Here is a 23,261-nt window from a genome sequence, read left to right on the forward strand (position 1 = left end):
AAAAAACTCTTGCAATAAAATAAAGAATATTTGGTTTAAATTTATTTATTTATTTTTTAAAGCCTAAATAAGCAAGTACAATTTATAAATAAGCCACACAAAAAAACGCACCCCGCAACTACCAATTTTACAAGCAACTTTACAGAAAAAGAAGCCCAAAGTTGCTTATAATAAGCCGACATGGCAACGCTGATGCTCGCCTCGCCTCCAACAGATCAGATGTTTATATTTTTGATTGTGTGCTGTCATGCTCGTTTGAGCTTACAGTATATGTGTTTGGGAATGTTGTTGAAGGTTATGTTATTTCGTCAGCTGACACCCAAGCCATACTACATTTATTTGATATCTCCGACGTCTGAACACTTGCTGACAGACAGACAAGAGTCCCTGGCTGTTTACTCAGCCACCGTGACCGTGAGCCACCCACGTTAGACAACGTTTCTCAGACTGGACACATAGAGAAACACAATTTAGCTGTTAGCTCAATCTCATTGTATTTAAGATACCCAAGCCAAGCCATACGACGTTTCTTTGATATCTCCGACATCTGATCTCCAAAGCTTTTCTTCCAGGTTGGAAATGTGTGCAATTTAACTTTTTTAATTTAACATTTGAAACCTTGGCATTGCATCCGATAATGCAGCACTGTTGTACCATTGCTAAATTAGAGCAACAGACAAGTTAGAGATAGATAATAATGTACACCGTCTACTTGCTGGACAACAAACACAGGACTACAGACTACACTACACTACTCTACACTTGTGGCAGCTGTCAATCTACTCACTCACTATGGCGGCGAAAGTGGGCTGATTTAACGGCGTCTCGACCCTGTGACGTCGCTATGCCCGCCACAGGCCTGATATCCTTTATATATTATATTTTAACATAGTTTCAGGTTATTGGTAAAACTGACAAATTAAGATACTTAATTTATAAATGAGTCCTATACAATCAGAAACAATGTGGTGAGAATAAATGAATGAACAGAAGTCCTGTGAAAGATAAAAAAGGATCAGAGAATCTGTGATCTTTTTGTTGAGACTCTTTGATCATCGATTAGTCTCCCCTGCAGAGGAAATGGAGGAGCTTAGCAATACTTGGGTCTAATGCTAATGCTAACAACGGGACCATGAACAAGACTCGTCTGCGGTTTTGTTTACGTTTAGTAACCCTGGTGATTATTAATGTATCTGCACTAAGCGGTGAGTCAAAGCTGTGTTTATTATTACTAGCCCATACCCGGTCGGCCCAAGACACCAAGACACCAAGACGGACAGACAGAGGTTACTCCAATTATATAGTAGGATTGTTCATTGGTTGATAATAATGTTTGTGTGTGTATTTATTTATTGCTGCTAACCGTTAGCCTTACGCTTTGATTTGGTTGATTTATCAAAGCTAGCAGCTACCACTAGCATAGCTAGCTTCTACTAGCTATAGTAGTGGTAGATGCTAGCTTTGATACAACCAGCTACCCCCTAGCATAGCTAGCAGAAGCTAGCTATGCTAGCGGTAGCTGCTAGCTTTGATAAATAAACCAAATCAAAGCTTAATGTTCCACTTTATCATCATCTTCTATTCTACTGCAGTGAGCAGCAAACACACATTTAGACCAGTTGTCTGAATGTTAAGGCTTTTGCTTTGATAGGAATGTTTATAGCTAGCATCGCTAGCACAACAATGCTAGCTTTACAATGTGTTATCAGAGTCATAATGTTTGTATGGGTGGATTCCATCAACATACTGGCCCTCATTTATCAACGTGGTGCAGCCCAAATAATGGGCGTAGGGCGAGATCACCGCACCTTTCGGCATTTATCAATATATCCTGACGTGGGCTTCATCCTAGGGTACGCTGAGATCTCACGTCTGGTCGAGACCAGTTGTTGACGTTGGCTGCGCCCGTTTATTCCATTCTAGACCTGCGGAGCAGCATTGTCTGACTGTCTGACAGGCATCTGGACACATAATCCACTCCTAAATGTATATCTACACACTAATAATTAATCCCTGTGAAAATATAACATTTTATAAAGTAATTTAAACAAACTGCTTTAACAGTCATTCAGTTGCATTGGCTATTTTAAAATAGCAGATCTGCAAGCTCAAAAACGGGTCGCATCGCGACGCGTTGTGAGCTTGTAGATCTGCTATTTTCAAAATATACGAGCGCTTTCGCGTCGGGACTCGGGAATCCCGCGGTCGGGACTGCCGACGATCTTTTCATGGACAGTGAGGTGTACAAACTTACAGTAGCTTGTCCTATGTTATGGAGTTATGTCATAGAGAGTTTTGAAGACCACAACCTGGCTGGGTTAAAGGAGCTACACCATGAATTTAAAAAAAATATTTGATATTTAATATCATATGGTGTATGTCCCTCAAACCTTTTTCAAAAGGTTTGAGCCTAAATCATCACTCAGATATACTCATCCCAAGTCAATTGTCTCTGGCTTATACAGCACTTTCAGCTGCAATACCAAAACGTCCTATTGTGCAGGGGGGGGGCTACTGAGCAATTCTGTCTGTTAATTAAAAAAAAAATCCGAGCCCGAAGCATTTGTTCGTAGACCCCCACTTAGGGGGGGTAGAAAAAGTTTCGGAGCGATTCGAGGCACTTTTCATTTAACATTGGGTTTGCCATCATTAATGTTTGTGACATCATAAACATTTCCATTCTGAGATCGCCTGTTCAGACACGCCCATTCTGGAAATCCATGAAATGAGAAGGAATGACTGAATTTAAAAAAAAAACATTTTTTTGGGTACAAGAGACACTGGGGACCCCAAAAAATACAAAAAACCAAGAAAAAAGTGATTTTCATGGTGTAGACCCTTTAAGGATATAAACCCGACGCTCCAATCTCTTATTAACGGGACGGACCGAAACCACTGCCGTCTCACGGGGAATATCCTACATGACTGCTTGTGCACTGCTCGGTATGGGTTAAATAAATTAATATACAAACGTATTCCATTCATGGCGATGTGATTGGTATCATAATATGTCATTCATGTAGGCTACAAGCCTACGTGACAAAGATTGTACCGCTACGGTACGGATTACAATACATGAAAAACACAGCTGGGCGGGCGTGTGTGTGTGTGTGTGTGTCGTAAAATCGGGGCGTTTTGAGAATATTTAAGGGCGTGTTATTTAAATGACGCTAGGTTCCAGCCGTGACATTTATCAAGCCTGGGACCAAATGTAGAACCGGATCAGCTGTGTAGGATTCGTTGATAAATGTGACGTCGACGTTGGTGTACGGCCGAATATATGGAAAAATATAAGCCGGTTTATAAGCTGCGTTGATAAATGAGGGCCCTCATTTATCAACGGAGCTTATAAACCGGCTTATATTTTTCCATATATTCGGCCGTACACCAACGGAAGTCACATTTATCAACGAATCCTACACAGCCAATCCTGGCGTACATCAGGTCGGAGCTTTGATAAATCTCACGTCTGAAAACGAGCGTCATTTAAATAACACGCCCTTAAATATTCTCAAAACGCCCCGATTTTACGACATTAACCAGAATACGACCAAAGACATCAAAAGCCAATAAGAAAGAGTTTCCCCCGATCGCATCGCCACACACGCACACGCCCCTCTCTCTCTCTCACACACACACACACAAACACACACACACACACACACGCCCGCCCAGCTGTGTTTTTCATGTAATCCGTACCATAGCGGTACAATCTTTGTCATGTAGGCTTATAGCCTACATGAATGACATATTATGATACCAATCACATCGCCATGAATGGAATACGTTTGTATATTAATTTATTTAACCCATACCGAGCAGTGCGCAAGCAGCATGCTGCTCTTAGAACACATTTGGGCCCCTATAAGTCACATCTGCGCACAAGCAGTCATGTAGGATATTCCCCGTGAGACTCGGACGAGCGGCAGTGATTCCGTCACTCCGTGCTGCCACGTTAATAACAGATTGGAGCGTCGGGTTTATATCCTTAACTCAGCCAGGTTGTAGTCTTCAAAACTCTCTATGACATAACTCCATAACATAGGACAAGCTACTGTAAGTTTGTACACCTCACTGTCCATGAAAAGATCGTCGGGAGTCCCGAAAATGCGCTCGCAGAAGCGCTGTATATTTTGAAAATAGCAGATCTACAAGCTCACAACGCGTTGCGATGCGACCCGTTTTTGCAGCTTGCAGATCTGCTATTTTAAAATAGCCAATGCAACTGAATGACTGTTAAAGCAGTTTGTTTAAATTACTTTATAAAATGTTATATTTTCACAGGGATTATTTATGTGTGTAGATATACATTTAGGAGTGGATTATGTGTCCAGATGCCTGTCAGACAGTCAGACAATGCTGCTACGCAGGTCTAGAATGGAATAAACGGGCGCAGCCAACGTCAACAACTGGTCTCGACCAGATGTGAGATCTCAGCGTATGGTAGGATGAAGCCCACGTCAGGATATATTGATAAATGCCGAAAGGTGCGGTGATCTCGCCATACGCCCATTATTTGGGCTGCACCGCGTTGATAAATGAGGGCCATTGTGTGTTTTGGAGAAACAGCAGCTGAAGCTTCATGTCAGAGCGTTTGTGTTGGAGCGCCTCAGTGCGGCTGCAGAGTGGACTTGCAATCTCTTCCAGAGAGAGATAGAGACACTAGAAACTCTGCTGGACACACAAAACAAACTGCTTGACATTGATGTTGATATGGACATCCATCCTAAAACTGCAGGTTGGTAAACACATGACGTTCAACGTCACCAGCCTAGCTACACGGAGCTACATGTAGCTACAGACTGTAGCTTAGCTAAGCTACTTTAGCTACATTAGCTACATGTAGCTAAGATACTTTAGCTACATGTAACTAAGATACTTTAGCTACATGTAGCTAAGCTACTTAAGCTACTACATGTAGCGTCAGCTTAGCTACTGAACTACATTTCAGTAGCTTGTGTGCAGTTTCACTGTGTGTTTGCTTTTCCACTGGTTTGGCATCGTTTTTACCATCTAGATCAGTGGTTTGAACTTTGAACTGGGGACCCCCACCCTGACAAGCATAATATTATGAAAATAATAAGGCATCGCGAGGCGTTGTGAGCTTGTGGATCAGCTATTTTCAAGATATTTATATTATTTAATAATTTGACCAATGTTTGGCCAGTTTTAATAGTATACTTTTTTGATTACTTTTGATGCAGTACTGGTATTTTTTCATTTCATTTCAATACAGTATATATTTTATTTTTAGGTATTAATCATTTTATTCGTCACTTTACCATGATCTGGGGACCCCCCTAGCCCTGAAACATGACTGTCATACCATGACAGTCATGGTGCCGAGTCCCCCTGGTCTAAAGTTGTGTTCGATTTTTTCACATTGCCATCTCTCACATAAACATAAACGTTCAGATTTCAAATATAAAGTGCTTACCACCGAGCCACGGATGTTACAAGGCGATGCGGACCGCGATGTATTGTTCAATAAAAACCATTTTAATCCCATCGCCGGCCATTTTCTTTTTTTGTTTTTTTTTGTTTTGTAATGTATCAGAGTGCAATACACCTCCCAACCATTAGTGTCGCATGGTTGAAAGTATCGGAGACAATTTGGAGAAAATGGCCGGCGATGGGATTAAAATGCTTTTTATTGAACAATACGGGAGACACGGGTACTCATCGCGGTCCGCATCGCCTTGTAACATCCGTGGCTCGGTGGTAAGCACTTTATATTTGAAATCTGAACGTTTATGTTTATGTGAGAGATGGCAATGTGAAAAAATCGAACACAACTTTAGACCAGGGGGACTCGGCACCATGACGCTTGTATACAAGCGTCATGTGAACCATGGCTAGGGACCCCCCTAAAATCATGTGGGAACCCTGATACACAGGTTTAGAACCACTGGTCCTAGATCAGTTGTCCATTTAATAGTATATAGTTTAGACTGATGCTAGGTTTTGGGTTTCCCTGTAATCCTAGTTTACTGAGGCACTACGCTGTCTCTCTGCATTCTAAGTATGTGTTTACCTTGCTTATACACAGTTCACAGGTGAACCCAGGGGGCTCTATGTGGTTAAAGTGGCAGTTTGTGTTTTGATTGGGGCATGGAGATCCAAGAGGGCGGTCAGGGAGTTATTGTAGAAGTCCACAGCTTCACTGACGTTTGGGAAGTCTACAGAGGAGAGATGGTGGAGGTCCAATGTTATATTATCTTGGTTTATGTTTTTGATGTTCCTGAAGCTGATTTGGCGCTTAGGCTTGGTGTGGGGGTGGAAACGACAGCTCCATTGCAATGACCTTGTGATCAGACCAAGGGCCCAGCTTCCTGCTTTGAAATTGAGTCTATATAGGAAGTAAAAGTTCATATGAATGGCCTGTAGGTTCGCTGTCTTACCCCTGCTGGTGTCAGAAAGATTTTTTTCTCCATTCAAGTGGGTGGGTTTTTGACGAACTTGAGACTGGATTTTCTTACCTTAATAAACATAGTAATAAATACTATATGCTTCTAGTTCTAGTCGCCTGTCAATCATCGTCTCTGCTCTGCTAGATTTGGGGGACCCCCTGTAGTAACTCTGAGGACCCCCTAGGGGTCCCGGACCCCCTGTTGAAGACCCCTGAGTTAATGAATAACCTTTATACACGGGTGCTTTTTGAGCTGGCATGTGTATGTAACTCTTTCCAACCTCGAGTCCTCTCCCCAGGCAGAGGAGAGGTGCCGCGGTCCTCCTGCCATGGGACGATAGTGTGTGTGTGTGTGTGTGTGTGTGTGTGTGTGTGTGTGTGTGTGTGTGTGTGTGTGTGTGTGTGTGTGTGTGTGTGTGTGTGTGTGTGTGTGTGTGTGTGTGTGTGTCGCTGTCGCTGTTTACAATCGTGATGTGAACACACCAGCTGTACATGTAATTGAAACTTGGGCAACGACATATATGTATTTTATATATAAAACTGCCCATAAAAAAATCGGAAACGTAACTTCATTCGATTATCTCCCCTTTATTAATACCAATTGGAATTGTGTTTTATGTCATTTTTATCATTGATTAGTCACCTTTACAACAAGGTACAGCTTCTAAGGATCGGGCATTCGTGGAATGAGCAACACAGCTAAACGTGTGGGTAGCGCCTCCAAACAATTTGCCGGGTTATTTAGCTGGTTGTTTATAAACATTCTATAAATTTGTATCTATAAATAAGTCATGTTGTACCTAAATATAGACTTGGAAATGGAATTAATTTGTGAGATTAGATCCAGACACACGCACACAGAGAGACCGACCCTCTTCTAGACGGCTTGCCCCTTCTAGGAGCCTTGTTGTACAAAAAAATTACACAATATACAAACACTGAAAAAACAAAACGATAAATAGGAGAATAAATCTCATCGAATGAGAAAAAACATTTTGAGCTATTGTGCTGATGCTGACTCTTCTCTTCTCCTTCTGTCTGTGTTTAAAGAGGAGAGGAGCCCCAGTCTGGACCAGGAGGAACCACAACCTCCACAACATGAGGAGAGGAGCCCCAGTCTGGTCCAGGAGGAACCACAACCTCCACAGATGAAAGAGGAACATGAGGAGGAGGCTGATGTGTTAACCTTGACATTACTACATAGGAAGACCAGACGTGACACTTTATCAGGTAAATAATGATAACTTTATTAGTACTAATCTAACAAGACTCAGGGCTCTTATTTTGCGTGTCCTATTTCCAGGTCAGGTAAATAAGTAAGAACGCAAGTAATTAAGGGCACGATGCAGTATCTTGTATTTTACACCTTGACTTGCCAAGACTCAGAGCTTAGCGCTAAGATGTCCTCAAGATCACATCTTGAGCAAAGGCATTCGCTCTAACAAACGCAAAAATGCACAAAAATACCTTATCTACAAGCATACAATGTGTCACGCAGCAAATATATTTATAAACAATATTGTCCAAATATGCCGGCATGGATTTCAGGTTTTATAGTGATTAACATACACGTATTCACAGTGAAGAAAGACAGTACAGGGAAATAACATTTTCTATTAAAGGCCTTTAATAGACCATTCACACCATGAATTAAAAAAAATATATTTTATATAAATATTGGCCCTTAATTAACTGCCAGAATTATTTTCATATTTTTTTAGCCAGTGCCAGAGTTTTTCATTGGAAAAAAAAAGTACTCAGGAGCCGAAATACAGCATTTTTAAGTTTTAAGTTAACAAGGAAGTAGCCTGAGGCTACGAGCTCAATCCATGGTCTTGAAGGGCGGACCCAAACACAGCCGCCTGGATTTGTGCGTGTCTTCCTATTGCTTCACCAATCTATGTCCCCGCCTCCCCTCCCCTCCCCCCCTCGGCCTGTGCACGGAGCACGCTGACGTCACCAAATTTAGAGCGACGCCCCTCTGCACTCTGATTGGTTAGGAGATAACAAGGTCCAAGACCATCGTTCTTGCATCGCTCCCCCAGGCTTTTTTTCTTTTGTAACAAAAAAAAAAGCCTGGGTTTCCGAGGCTAACAAGGAAGTGGATAGGAGTCTAGATCTTCAACTAATCATATCTCCTTGGTCTTTGGGTGAAATTGGCACGTGGCGGCTTTAAAGCGGTTCGTGTAGATCTACGTGATTGGCAGTGAAGGTGTTAATACATTTTATACAGGTTTAAGCCTAAAGAAAATACCCAGATCCTTTTTTTGTGTCATTCCATAATCTCTCAAGAACAGATTCTACTCTCCGCTTGAATCTGTCGGGGGGGGTTCGTCATATCGCCTACGCACTGGCCTACAAGTGGGCGTGCCTTCAGATCAGGAAGCAGGCCGCGCTTTACCCAATAATATGTAGTGGGCGGGATTTACGTGTGTACCGATCCTTCCCCACTAGAAACAAACCGAAACTCATTTAACAATAGCGTCCTCGGAGCAGACAAAACCACGGAAAGATATTCACATTTTAACTTGCTCTTTCATCATAGAAACAAGTGGGCTTATAACCAAAACGATCCATGTTCTCTGGGAGAAGTGGTGTTAGTGTTCCGTGTAGAAATATTGTTAGTGGGAATGAAAACATAGTCGCACCACCGGAAGTGAAAGGCTGAAGGCAGACCAAAACCCCGGTTTCCTTGCGCACAGGTGCTCCATTTAACCCCCCCAGAGCTAAGTGAAAGAGTAAAAAACAGCAGAGGGTGCTGTTTTTCCATTTTTATTTGGCGATGGGTTCCCAGATAGGTAATTCCAAGCCTTTTCAGCTGCAATACCAAAACGTCCTCCTTTGGGCAGAGGGGCGCTACTGAGGAAGCTTGTCTGTCATATGCCTTAAGCTGTAAGCTTACAGCTTGTTTCCATTGTGGTCCTTGTAGGTGTGCTTCCTCTAGACGCTTTCATGAGCAGTGGGTGCTCAGACACAGGAACGCTAGAAAGCGCTACCACACCAAGGTGGAAGTGGCGGCACTCCAAAATAAGAGAATACAAATGCTCAGTTGTTTATTCTTTATTTGGGGCTACTGGCCCTCATTTATCAACGGAGCGTATAAACCGGCGTATATTTTTCCATATATTCGGCCGTACACCAACGCCAAAGTCACATTTATCAACGAATCCTACACAGCCGATCCGAGCGTACATTTGGTCCCAGCCTTGATAAATGTCACGGCTGAAACCGAGCGTCATTTAAATAACACGCCCTTAAATATTCTGGAAACACCCCGATTTTACGACATGAAGAACCGAAAAGAAAGAGTTTTGCCGGCTTGCCTCGCCTCGCTGCCTGTCAAGTCACACACACGCACACGCCTCTCACTCACTCACTCACTCACACACACACACACACACACACACAGACAGACACACAGACAGACACAGACACAGACACAGACACACACACACGCCCAACTGTGTCTTTCATGTAATCCGTAGCGGTACAATCTTTGTCACGTAGGCTTGTAGCCTACATGAATGACATATTATGATACCAATCACATCGCCATGAATGGAATACGTTTGCATATTAATTTATTTACCCCATACCGAGCAGTGCGCGTTCAAGTTACACTAAAATAAAGCAGTCAGACTCGGACGGGCGGCAGTGATCCCGTGCCGCCACGTTAATAAGAGAGCGTCGGGTTTATATCCTTAACTCAGCCAGGTTGTAGTCTTCATAACTCTCTATGACATAACTCCATACCATAGGACAAGCTACTGTAAGTTTGTAGACCTCACTGTCCATGAAAAGATGTTAGGGAGTCCCGAAAATGCGCTCGCAGAAGCGCTCGTATTCTTTGAAAATAGCAGATCTACAAGCTCACAACGCGATGCGACCCGTTGTGAGCTTGCAGATCTGCTATTTTAAAATAGCCAATGCAACCGAATGACTGTTAAAGCAGTTTGTTTAAATTACTTTATAAAATGTTATATTTTCACAGGGATTATTTATTAGTGTAGATATACATTTAGGAGTGGATTATGTGTCCAGATGCCTGTCAGACAGTCAGACAATGTTGCTCCGCAGGTCCAGAATGGAATAAACGGGCGCAGCCAAAGTCAACAACTGCTCTCTACCAGACGTGATATTTCAGCTTACGGTAGGATGAAGCCCACGTCAGGATATATTGACAAATGCCGAAAGGTGCGGTGATCTCGCCGTACGCCCATTATTTGGGCTGCACCGCGTTGATAAATGAGGGCCAATGTGTTTCAGCACCAGCTTTTCCTCAAAGCAAAAAGAAGCTATTCAATGTATGTACATTTAAAAAGCAGGAGTTGGCTTCTAATTATTTCACATGTTAGAGTTGCTGGTTAGTCTCCCTAATTTCCCAACCAAAGAGACAACAATGGTAGCTGGCGGGTGTTATTTATGTTTTCCTACAAAGCAACCAAAGGTATGGCACCTCCATATCTTCAAAGCCTGATCCAACCCTACAACTCCTCCTGCTCTCTCAGATCAGCTAACACAGGGAAGCTGTCAGAACCTTTCCTGAAACATCCGGGACAACGCTCCACACGTGCCAGAATCAGCTCCCTTCTGGCTCCCAAACTGTGGAACAAACTCCCCATTGCAATAAGAACTGCAGACTCACTCCCAATCTTCCGCCGTAATCTGAAGACTCACCTCTTCAGACTCCACCTTAACTCGTATCACTTGCCGTAGAACTTGCCCTAGCCGCGACGACCTTGCAGGCTTATGCAAAGGCTAAAATGTCATTTAGATAGCATTTTATGTAGACAGATGCCAGGTCATTTGTAGACCTGGCAATGGCATCCTATTATGTGTAAAGTTTCAATGTACAGATTATTGATTTGTTGGATATTCTACTGTTTAGACTGATGATAGGTTCTTGGATTAACTATGATCCTAGATTGGTATTTCTATGCATTTGATGTATTATCTCGTGTTGTCCTTGCTTACTGTAAATCGCTCTGGATTAAGAGCGTCTGCTAAATGCCTAAATTGTAAATTGTATGTAACTACAGCTACTGAATGATAAGTAAAAGTTCTTTCTACTGGTGATTTCCACAGAGTACCACAGGGAGCGGTCTAAAGTATCTAGAGATACTATGGCCTACAAAATATATTCAACGTTGCCAGAGGAACAGCGGGAGATGGACGAGGGACGTGGACTGTTTGATGCAAGGATGCAACCTGTAGTAAAGTTGTACAGGATAGGTATGTACTGTTTTTGTTTTATTTACTGCTGTTATTTTTAAGCCTGATTGCCAGTGATATCGATCACAATATTTCTGTTACTCAAAATAACAAGCGGATTTATGCCTCTGGGCACAGGTCTCCGCCAGGTTATGCCATGCAAACTTGTAGCTTTTCGGCGAAAATCGCCGTTTTGAATCCAAATAGGTGATTTGTGTGGAGCGTGCAGATCCGTTGAGAAAATGTTTTGCGGGGTGGGATGTGTTGTATCGATTGTAAAGGCTGCGTTGGTCACATTCATAGACTGTAAAAGATTGGACATAACAAGGATGTTGTTTTGGACGAACTTCAAAATAAAACTTCTGTAGCTGTCGCCATAAAAGGGTTGTATATTTTTATTTTATTTTATTTACATTTTGAATGTGGTTTATATTTGAGTGAAACACTGTATTGATTATTTGTATATTAGTGCAGTGCCATCTACAGTTCAGGTCGTGTCATGTTACCTGGTCAGTCACGTAATAGTCTGGGAGGGTTCGCCTCGGAGCCTGGATAGAAGGGGCGCAGCCACTGCGTTCTGATTCAAATCAACAGCCAATGAAGAAAAGGGGGCGGGTTTCCACATGCAGTGGGTGTTGCATGTAAATAGGAGCGACGGGAAGCAATTTATCCTTGAGCTGTGGACTATTAAATATTCAATGACCCAGGAAAATAAATGTTTAATAAATGACTTCCTCAAAAATGAAACGTGTATTTAATTCTAATGTAATGTTTTAACACAATCAATGCTGTCAGTGTCATGGTGGTGTATTTGAGTCCCCAAAACAGTGTTTGAAAAATAACTCGCATGTTTTACTTAACTCTCTCAGTGCCAGACCCCGAGTTATCCCGAGTTTTAGGGTTATACCCTCAGTGCCAGAACGAGAAATCCCGAGTAAAAAATAATAATATATATATTATTTTTTTTTGGAAAAAAGTGTTCAGAACCCAAGATATCATTATCTGAAGATTTGCAGCTCCATCCACTCTTTGTTTAACCTATAACTGAAAAAGGCTGTATCTCGCTTCCTAAGCACTTTTTTTTTCTTTGAAAAAACAAAAAAAAGTTCGCAATAATATTTTTATTTTATTGGCAGTGAAAGAGTTAAGTAAAAGTATCAATGCTGCGATGTAGAAATACTGTTGCATGTACGTGAGTAAAAGTACAACAATATTTGTATCAAAATGTACCAAAAGTAGAAAGTACTCATTATGCAGAATGTCCCATTTCACAATTTTACCAATGTATAAAATATTTTGAAAATAGCAGATCTAAAAGCTCACAATGAGCTTGTAGATCGGCCTTCAAAAGGCTTAAATGTATAGGGCTAAAGTGTTTAATGTATGTTTTTTTAATAATAATCTAAATCTACAAAGTAACTAGTACCTAAAGTTTTCAAATAATTGTAGTGGGGTAAAAGTACATTATTTTCCTCTGAGATGTAAACATGGCTCAAAATTGTACATGTACTTGATCCCTTTACACCATTGACTACTTTACACCACTGTCGAAAACATACACACGCTTCATCAGTCTTGCCTCATTCATTCATTCACCTGCGACGTTCATCATGACAGAATTCGTTTGCAGGTTATGCGAAATAAATCTTAGACAACAGGGCATATTGCAGCATGTGCATGCACTTTTCAAAACAGATCTGACGTTAGCTTCTCAACTAAAACAAATAGGAGTTAACGTTAGAGAAACTACTTCAAAATCGCATCTAATCTGCCAGGCCTGCTACCGTCAGATCCCACGATTACAGAAGGCATATGACATCATCCAAAACTAGAAGGCTGCTGTCAGTGATGTTCAAGGTCAAGAAAGTCAAGCAGCAGTCCAACAACCCAAACGATCCCGTGACACTTTAACCGCATCCAAGACGCCTAGAAAGGCTAAGAGAGTAGCCCTGCCCAGCTCACCACAAATAAAAAATCCAGGCAGCCAGAGTAAGGTGATGATTCATAATAAAAATGTCCAGAAGGTGAGCCTAGGACTTCGAAATAAGAAGCCCATGTTTATATGCTTACCATATATATATATATATATATATATATATATATATATATATATATATATATATATATAAATTAAACACAAGACATATCAGCAATAATGAATATGTTAGAATATTTGCAACTTAGTAAGGTATAGTAATGACTTTAAAATAAGTTATTTGGGCATGCTTCACAATTGTTCAATTATTTTAACCGGTGGTTCTCAAATATTTTAATGTCATGGACCCCCAAGTTAATATGTAGGCTAATTTATCCCTATAAGCCCCATCTGAAAATGTGTTGTGCCAGCTGGAGCCCCTTATCAGATTTGTGTTGTTAGAATGTCTAAAAAATCTTCCAAATATTCCACAAGATTCACAACGCATCACGAAGCGCTTTGAGCTTGTAGATTGGCTTGTAGATCTCCAATGTATACACTACAGTATATCATTTAAATGTATACAATATATATATATATATATATATATTGTATACACTACAGTATATCATTTAAATGTATACAATATATATATATATATATATATATATATATATATATATATATATATATATATATATATATATATATTTACAGTTCTCATATGGCTAGCTTCTTTTGGGCTTATTTTCATAGACCTGGCTGCTTATTTCTCTCACAAAATCTGGCAACACCGGAGAAGCAGAAGTTTAACGTCTCGTCCAAACTTGGCCGCATTGCCTTGACACTGACAGAGAACTTGTACATCATTCTGATCTGTCTGGAAGTGAGTCCCACTATTGCACGATGGGTCAGCTGAACGTAATGTGTAATGTTTACAAGGTTTAACCCCGCCAGCAAATAATAGACTAATAGAGTAGACTACAGTAGGCTATTAGCCTACAAATTAATACCGCGGCACGGACACTGGAGCGTCAGTCCCTCCGCAGTTTCATTAAGGCATGATGATAGCCTATTTTCATTATTACGTGTGACACTTTGGCTCAGATGGCCCACTGGCAAACACACTGAGGGACCTAATAATTCAGCTCTAAATGGAACTGATAGCCTAGAAAATAAATAAAAAGCGGTGGAATCTACATCATGTCTATTATGTATAGGCTACAAGCAATACATCGTTTGACATTTATTTTTTATTTTTTATTTATGTGTTGACAAATGTTGGGCACATATATATTTTATTTGAGGTTTGCCACTGTTGTAATTGATTTTGGCATGAAGAATAAAGCATTCTAAAGACATACGCACATTTCAGCCCTGGTAAGACAGCCTCGGGCTGACCTGAGAACGTGCGCACCTGACGCACAAAACACAGACCAAAATACTTTTATGAATCCGACTGCAGGTGTAGGATTTGTCCTAAATGCCGGTACGTACAAAATATGGTCGTAAATCCCTTTATGAATCCGGGCCAATGTCCATGTATATGACAGACTGAGCACTACGGTGTAACGTATACAAGTGATCAGAACTTGATCGGGCTGAAGTTGATCATTAGCGATCAACATTTTAATGTCTGACCAGATCCATAGTTTCACATTGGAATGGAGATGCTTTACTCCGTGCTGATATGTGTTTTTTTAAATGATCGTCCCATTAATTTTGAAATTGATAATAAAGCAGGGTATGCTTGTGATTGGGTTCTACTGAGTGAAGACCCACCCCTCGCTCCTCTTTACACCAATAGCGCACTGGTTGCGGTCAGTTGAACTCGCAGCCATTTTTCGCTGAAATAGCTGATATTTCACAACATATGCAAATAAGCCCCAAATAATCAACTACACTTTAGAAACAAGCCAAAAAAAACGTAACCTGCAACTACCAATATTTACAAGCAAATTTGCAGAAAAAGAAGCCCAATGTCGCTTATAATAAGTGGACATGGCAACACTGCTGCCGTAGTATTTACATTTTACTGAGACCCGTGTGGACAGACACAACTGTGAGGGATGGATTCTCCGACCAATCAGTAGCAGCAGCGTTATACGTCACAGCTTTAGCCTCGCTTAGCCTTGCTCAGACCTACCCAGGACTGGGTACTTTTTAGGCACTAGTTTAGTACCACTTTGACACCACACTACCCCCTTCATTGTAGTGGAAACGGTGGTACAAGTGGGCGGTGTGGGGTGGGTCTGGGTGAGGCCATGCATATGGAAAGCTGCCTATAATGGCGATTTTCGATCACCGATTTTCGATTGAGTTTTGGCCATTGTCGCCCGTTTTTTTTTTATAACACGGGCTAGGAAGGTCGGATGGCGACAAACTAAATACTTAAGTATAAGTTCACTTTGAGCTACATCCAATACATCCACTGCCATTTCCGTCGGCCTTACTGTTAGGCCGCTAGGGGCAGTTGAAATGTATTTTTTTGGGGGGTAGTTTTTTTTTCATTAAAAATGTCTACCCAAACACCAAGGCATCTTAGACAGCACACTAAAGGGCCGCGGATCGGCGGTTGGGAAACGTTGTTCTAATACATATTCTAAGCCAGGCCAGCAATTTATGCTTTTATTTTAAGATATTCTTTATTTCCATTTTTAAATTAAAATATAAATAAAGTGTGTTGGGTCGGCAAGAAAATTCCCCCTTAAAATGGGGTTGTGGTATAAAAAAGTTTGAGAACCCCTGCCATAGATGACAGGGAAGCACCATAGAATACAGGGAAGCACCATAGAATACAGGGAAGCACCATAGGAATAACAATGACTGATCCACATGTGTTTTCCAGTGTTACTTGACAAAAATGTCACTATCAGTAGAAGATTAAATCTGATACAAACAGAAAATACAGAGTTGTTCTCTGCTGACATGACCTCTCTCCTCCTTTTAGGTCTCTCACTCCTTCCTGTGTGTAAAGAGGAGGTTTCCCCTGAACAGCAGGAGAGGAGTCCCAGTCTGGTCCAGGTGAAACTAGAACCACCAGAGATTAAAGACGAACAGCAGGAGAGTAGTCCCAGTCTGGTCCAGGTGAAACTAGAACCTCCACAGATTAAAGAGGAACAGCAGGAGGAGTTACTTCAAAGACCAGAGGAGGCTGCGTGGTCATCGTTTACATTAATCGCAATGAAAGGTGAAGATGATGATGAAAACAGAGAGACAGAGCCTCTAGCCAGCACCTCAACTGAACACTTGAAAACACAAGCTGATGTAGAGGACTGTGGAACATCACAACCAACTAGTGATGACCAGCTCCTCTCTTCACACTGTTCTGAATCTGACATAACTGACGACAGTGATGACTGGCCTTCAAACTGTTCTGAATCTGATACTGAAGACAGTGATGAGTGGAAGCCCAGTAAACAGCAGTCAGCTTTAAACACACTGATATCACACAAGACACAACATGTGGAAGGACAAAGGTTGTCTTTGAGCAACAAGTTGTCTCAGAACATGAAATCATCAAACCAAACACTATCCATGAGTCAAACAGGAAAGGAAAGCTTTTGTTGTACAGTGTGTGGCAAAGTCTGTGGTTGCAAGGCTGAGTTGAAGATACACATGAGGATTCATACAAAGGAAAGATTATTTTCTTGTTCAGTTTGTAGCAAAAGCTTTAACCAAATCAAATCTCTGAAAACACACATGAAGATTCATAATGGAGATAAGCCCTCTTCTTGTACAGTGTGTAGCAAAAGCTTTAGTCAAACTAGATATCTGAAAATACACATGAGAAGTCATACAAATGTAAGACCATTTGTTTGTTCGGTTTGTACCAAAAGCTTTAACCTAAGTCATCATCTGAAATCACACATGAGGACACACGAGACACGCGAAAAGCAATTTGCTTGTTCAGTTTGTAGCAAAAGCTTTAGTGATACTCAATATCTGAAAAAACACATGTGGATTCATATAGGGGACAGGAATCATACAGGGGGCAAACCCTTTGCTTGTTCAGTTTGTAGCAAAAGCTATAGACGGCCTGGAGAACTGAAAATACACATGAGGATACATACAGGCGAAAAGCCCTTTGCTTGTTCAGTTTGTAGCAAAGGCTTTATCCAATCTAAAAACCTGAAAATACACATGAGGATCCATACAGGCGAAAATCCCTTTGCTTGTTCAGTTTGTAACAAAAGCTTTAGTGATACTCAACATCTGAAAACACACATGAGGATTCATACAGGTGAAAGGCCGTTTACTTGTACAGTTTGTAACAAAAGCTTTAACCAGTCTCAATATCTGAAAGGACACATGAGGACTCATACAGGGGACAAACCCTTTGCTTGTTCCGTTTGTAGCAAAAGCTTTACCTGGTCTTTCCAACTGAAAACACACATGAGGATTCATACAGGGGACAGGCCCTTTGCTTGTTCAGTTTGTAACAAAAGCTTTAAATATGCTCAAACTCTGAAAAAACACATGTGGACTCATACAGGGGAAAGCCCTTATCCAGATTGTGAAAATGTTACTTGAAGATGCACATGAGGACACGTACATGGTAATGAAAAACTTTTGTTGCAGTTTGTGTGCTAAATGTTTTGGCCAAAGTTAACACGCAATCATTGCCAGTCTTATTTCTGGCTGCGTTTGTCCACTGCCAGCAATTTTCGTTTTTTTTTACCTTTCAACTGGTCTCAGAAAATTCATATTCAGTATCCGTGTGCGTCACCCGGAGAAAAAAAACGTTCAACCGCGATGTCCCCTCTCTTGTAGCAGCATGTGAATATACCATCTCTCGCCAAAGATGCACGCTTTTCTTACCTTTTCAACTGGCCACAGAAAATGTATATCCCTTATGATCGCTTGTCCGACTGTTTGTAAATACGCACAGTATATGTGTGCGTCGCCCAGAGAAACATATTCCAACCGGGACAGCCCCTTGCCTTGTAACAGCATGTTGAAAATAGGATGTCTCGCGAAATGCAGGGCAAAATAAGTCAACTCAAGATCCATGAAAAAGCTAAAAAGGAAGTGGATTGTAACGACGGGTCGCCGTTAGTAGAACTAATTCATATTCAAACACAGCTCTGAATAGGTATTGTATAGGTAAAGAAAGACACAGATTGTAACAAATGCATTTATTGAAGTTATGGGGGATGGGGGCAGTGTGTTTCACTCTGAAGGTGCGGAGGTGCTGATTTCATCATACACCTATGAAGGAACGGAAAGGCCACGTTAGTAGGACTCCACCACCGGCTTCGAATGCTATCAATGCATTGAATGGGAGATTATCACGTTTTATCAGACCTTTGAATGGGCGAGTAGGCGACGAGTAGGCGCGATTTAGACCTACCCGCGATTTGTCAGACCATTCATGGGACGTAATCAGGAGCTACTGACCTACTTGGAGGCGGAGCAGTCCCCACAACAATATTTACGATTCTGTGCCTATCGGTACATAACTCGAACGGCGCTGAGTAGGCACAGGCGAACGTCACACCGTTCAGGACGGCAACTCGGTCGCTTTAGCTCCCTCGGTGGTCCTTCACGGGGTGACAGTTCGCCTGTGACTGCGCGCCTCCGTCATGGTCCGAAACCAAAACCAAAACCGAAACTGAACTATTTAAGTCATCTCCGTCATACGGTCAGTATGTCTTGATAACACCCAATGAATGGTCTGATAAATCACGGGTAGGTCAGTATGTCGCCTATTTCGCCCATTCAAAGGTCTAATAAGAGGTGATAATGTCCCATTCAATGCATTGATAGCATCCGAATCAGGTGACTCCACAGTAGTAGCATACTTTGAATTGACAAGTATAATGGGAATGTGAATCTCTGATGTCTAAACTTACCTCTGTCTGTTCTCCCCCCTTCCCAGTGTGGTGTTCGGGCCAAAGAGTTCCCTCCGGCAACACGCACCCTATTTATTAGTTCCGGGAGGGTGATACCAAGTGGGAAGTGGAGAGAGGGGAGATTGGCATCGACTGTAATTAATTGAACCATGTATATGGGGTGGGTATATTTAGTAGGCTCAGAGGTAATTGTAAATATGTATTGAGGGTGCATATACAGTGGTCTAGTGTAAGGAAAATTGTATTGTGTGTTTATAGGTGTGGGAATATTTTGGAGGTACCTGGGGGAATTGTAGGAGCTAGCCAGGTAATAGGGACCCACCTATAAAAGGCAGTCAGTCTGTTGTATGTGAGATGAGCTGACAGGTGGTGCCCAATACTTGTAAAAAAGATTTAAAAAATAAAGACTTCATGATTGAAGGTCTCTACTGGACTCGTCTCCACTGATTTGCTGCCTTGGCCGCTCGAGCAATCTTACATGGACGGAGGCGGAGATCTTCGGATGACGTTATTTCCGGATCCGGGTGTTCTATGTTGTATTTTATTGTCTTGAGGGTTAATGTTATGGTTTATCTTTTTCATATTGCATTTTGATATGGTCCATTATGTATGCAATGCAAGGCACCAACCTGCTCATCGGGAGCAATTAGGGGTTCAGTGTCTTGCTCAAGGACACTTCGACACTAACTGACCGGAATCGAACTGGGAACCTTGCGGTTTCCAGTTCACTCTCCCTGGCCACTCTACCCCTGAGCCACTGCCGCCCCACCGCTGCCTACTGCTGTTTATCAAATTATTGTTTTAGGAATACGATTTTTTTTTTATCCCTATCTATCCCTTTAATTCTATTATTGGACCCTCCTTGCACTCTTTATTTTTTGCGGGATTCTAATTTATTTTGGGGATTTTATTTTTGATTATCTTGGATTAGGTAGGGTCTGTATAACAGGAGAAAATAAGAGTAATATTTGGTGATTGTTTGCCTGTTATGGTACCATCATCAATACTGGAATTGTGGACAAAATCCTATCGAACAACGAAATATTCTATTAAAGCCTTGTGTCTGAGAGTCTAAATCTCATCAAATGATGGCCTGTGGCTCAAATGCCGAATAAATAATGGAACTTGATATGAAAATGGTCGAAAACCACCGTTTTTAAAGTGTAACAAATGTCCAATAGCCTGTCAAACAGCGACATCTAGTGACGTAGGACTAGTGCTTACACCCACCTGTAGCACTTTGTTTAATGACCATAAATAATATTTACGGTCATTAATGTGAACATTATTTATGGTCATTAATGTGAACATTATTTATGGTCATTATTGTGAACATTATTTATTGTCATTAATGTGAACATTATTTATGGTCCAAAACAGTTGCCTTTCCTCTCATTATGTCTGTTGTGTGTTAATGACAATCATGTAAGTATAGCTTACATATTAACTCTATACTTTATGTTGTTCGCTTACACTGTAATGTAGCCTACATCATACTTTAGTACCCTGACCTTAAATCAAGTATTTAGGTTTAATGATTGTTAATAGACCAATTATTTGTTTACTAACGTTGAGACTGGATGCACAGGTGATTGTTTCATGCAATCAATTCTCAACCTGTTGTTTTGGGGTGCGCTGGTGCCATGGTTACATTATATTACATTCTGGTTAGTATGTGTTTTATTTGGCATGTTGTTTGTGATGTTAATAGCTATTAGCTAGCCTTGGATCAAGAATATCATAGTTGTATCCATGTTGACATTTGCATACGAAAGTAAAAGTCAGACTAGATAAAATATATCTATCTATGATAGTCTTGATCCGAGGCTAGTTAGCTAGCCATGGATCACATGACGCTCGTCCGTCACGAGCGTCATGGCTGAACTTTAACCTGGTGTTTGCACTTTCTCCATTTACGGTCCGTACATCTACATAAACGTTCAGATTTCTAATATAAAGTGCTGACCTCATGGCCACGGATGTTATAATTATGTACGGGCCCTTAGAAGTACCCGTATCCTCCGTATTGTTCAATAAAAAGCATTTCAATCCAATTGATGCCTATTTTCCTATAGAGTTATAATGTATCAGAGTGCAATACACCTCCCAACCAATAGGGAAGCGTAGTTGAAAGCAAATGGAGAAAATTCGAAGAATGGCCACCGATCAGATTAAAATGCTTTTTATTGAACAATACGGAAGACACGGGTACTTTTGAGCGGCCGAACATAATTGTAACATCTTGTAACATCCGTGGCCATGAGGTAAGAACTTTATATTTGAAATCTGAACGTTTAATTATGTGTAGGTGTACGGAGAAAGTGCAAAAAACAGGTTGAAGTTTTGTCATGACTGTCATGTTTCAGGGTTAGTTTATAGCCTGTCTGCTGTCACAAATAGAATAGCTAGGCCTGCTCTGTAAAAGGAATACTTTAGCTTAACTGCCTCATGGCTGTGCTGCTAAATGGGGGATACAGGTTAGTACAGGACTGGGCCTATAGCTCTGACTGGGCCTATAGCTCTGACTGGTCAGGTCAGTACAGGACTGGGCCTAGCTCCCCGATCTACATTTCATTGACAGCAGATGCACTTTGCCTCCATAATGGTTCCTTAAACACAAGATGCTGTGTAAATTACAAAGGCCAATATAATAATACAACAACGATGATTCCCCACAAGATGGCAGTGCTGTAAAGGGAAATGTGTTCTACGCATTTAATAGGACAGGTCAATATGTCTAGGGTTCTAGTTAGGTTTCAGTTTGTTTTGAAGTTGTTAAGGTCTGTGTCTTCATAATGGTTCCTAAAACACAAGCCTATGTAAGTTATACATAGGCTAAGGCCACTGTATAATAGACAGACAGACAGACAGACAGACAGACATAATTTGCACAATTTCTTAGCTTAGAATACATCTTTTGGAAGAAAAATATGTATGCTTGATGTTATTTAGTAAGCTGACATATACATATACATATATATACTGTATACAGTGAGATTTGTATATTTTTCTGGGCGTCTCTTATTCTCCTGGGAAATGAGGGAAGCCCGGGCAGGTGTCCCTTATAACCCATTCAGACCGGGAACGTGCCTGTGTAACCACTTTAACCATTATTGTTATACTTAAGCTACGTTACAAATGTTCGCTTTAAAAATTTATATTCATGTGTTTGTGTGACAGGTTGGGAGAGAAGATCCCAAAGCCAGGAGGCACAGTATGGTTGTACTGTTCCTGCAGGACCAGGAGGACACGCATGCTTTTCCTGCTGAAAGAAATGTGATGCCCAGCTTTCTAATGGCCGGAAAATGAATGAAGGTACGGTAACAAACCATGTTATTATTTCAAAGCACTGCTGCAGGTCTCAGACTTTCCCAATCTATGGTAGAGACTAGAGAGTAGAGATGTCCTCTGCTCTAGAGCACTGGTTCTCATACTTTTCAGGCCACAACCTCCCAAAATAATCATATTTGAAAAGGGGACCCCCCAAAATAATTATATTTGAACTGGGGACCCCCCAAAATAATCATATTTGAACTGGGGACCCCCCAAAATATTCATATTTGAACTGGGGACCCCCACCCTGACAACCACTTGGAATTGTAGGCATTACATTTAGTTTGACTCGACTCCACATATACATATTGTGAAAATGGCCGAACTACAGAAGCTTGAAGTTCGGCTATTTTTTACAATATTTGCCTGTTTCTTACGTGATATATTTGACAATTTGGCCAATTTGATATTAAAAATGTTGTGACTTTATAAATGTGCAGATACCCTGTATGTTGGTTTGTTTACTGTTTAGTAAGAAAACAGTGTTGCACATTAGTTAAGCAAACCATCTGGGGACCCCCCCAAAATCATGTGGGGA

The 23,261-nt window shown here is 41.2% G+C and overlaps 1 protein-coding gene across 1 annotated transcript in view; it reads left to right on the forward strand.

Annotated features, from left to right (window-relative positions):
- Positions 1–22,659, forward strand: part of LOC308081817 (uncharacterized protein) — a gene marked incomplete at its 3' end in the record, with an annotated part of 58,795 nt that extends 36,136 nt beyond the window's left edge. Inside the window, exons 6-9 of the mRNA XM_080423441.1 lie at positions 4,564–4,738; positions 7,460–7,639; positions 11,495–11,641; positions 22,571–22,659. Coding sequence (XP_080279567.1) covers positions 4,564–4,738; positions 7,460–7,639; positions 11,495–11,641; positions 22,571–22,659 — 591 coding nt within the window. The remainder of the gene's footprint in view (positions 1–4,563; positions 4,739–7,459; positions 7,640–11,494; positions 11,642–22,570) is intronic.
- Between the last annotated feature and the right edge of the window lie 602 nt (positions 22,660–23,261).

This window comes from Gymnoscopelus braueri (assembly GCF_963280865.1).
Source record: "Gymnoscopelus braueri genome assembly, chromosome: 3".
In the NCBI taxonomy this organism is placed as follows: Eukaryota; Metazoa; Chordata; class Actinopteri; order Myctophiformes; family Myctophidae; genus Gymnoscopelus; species Gymnoscopelus braueri.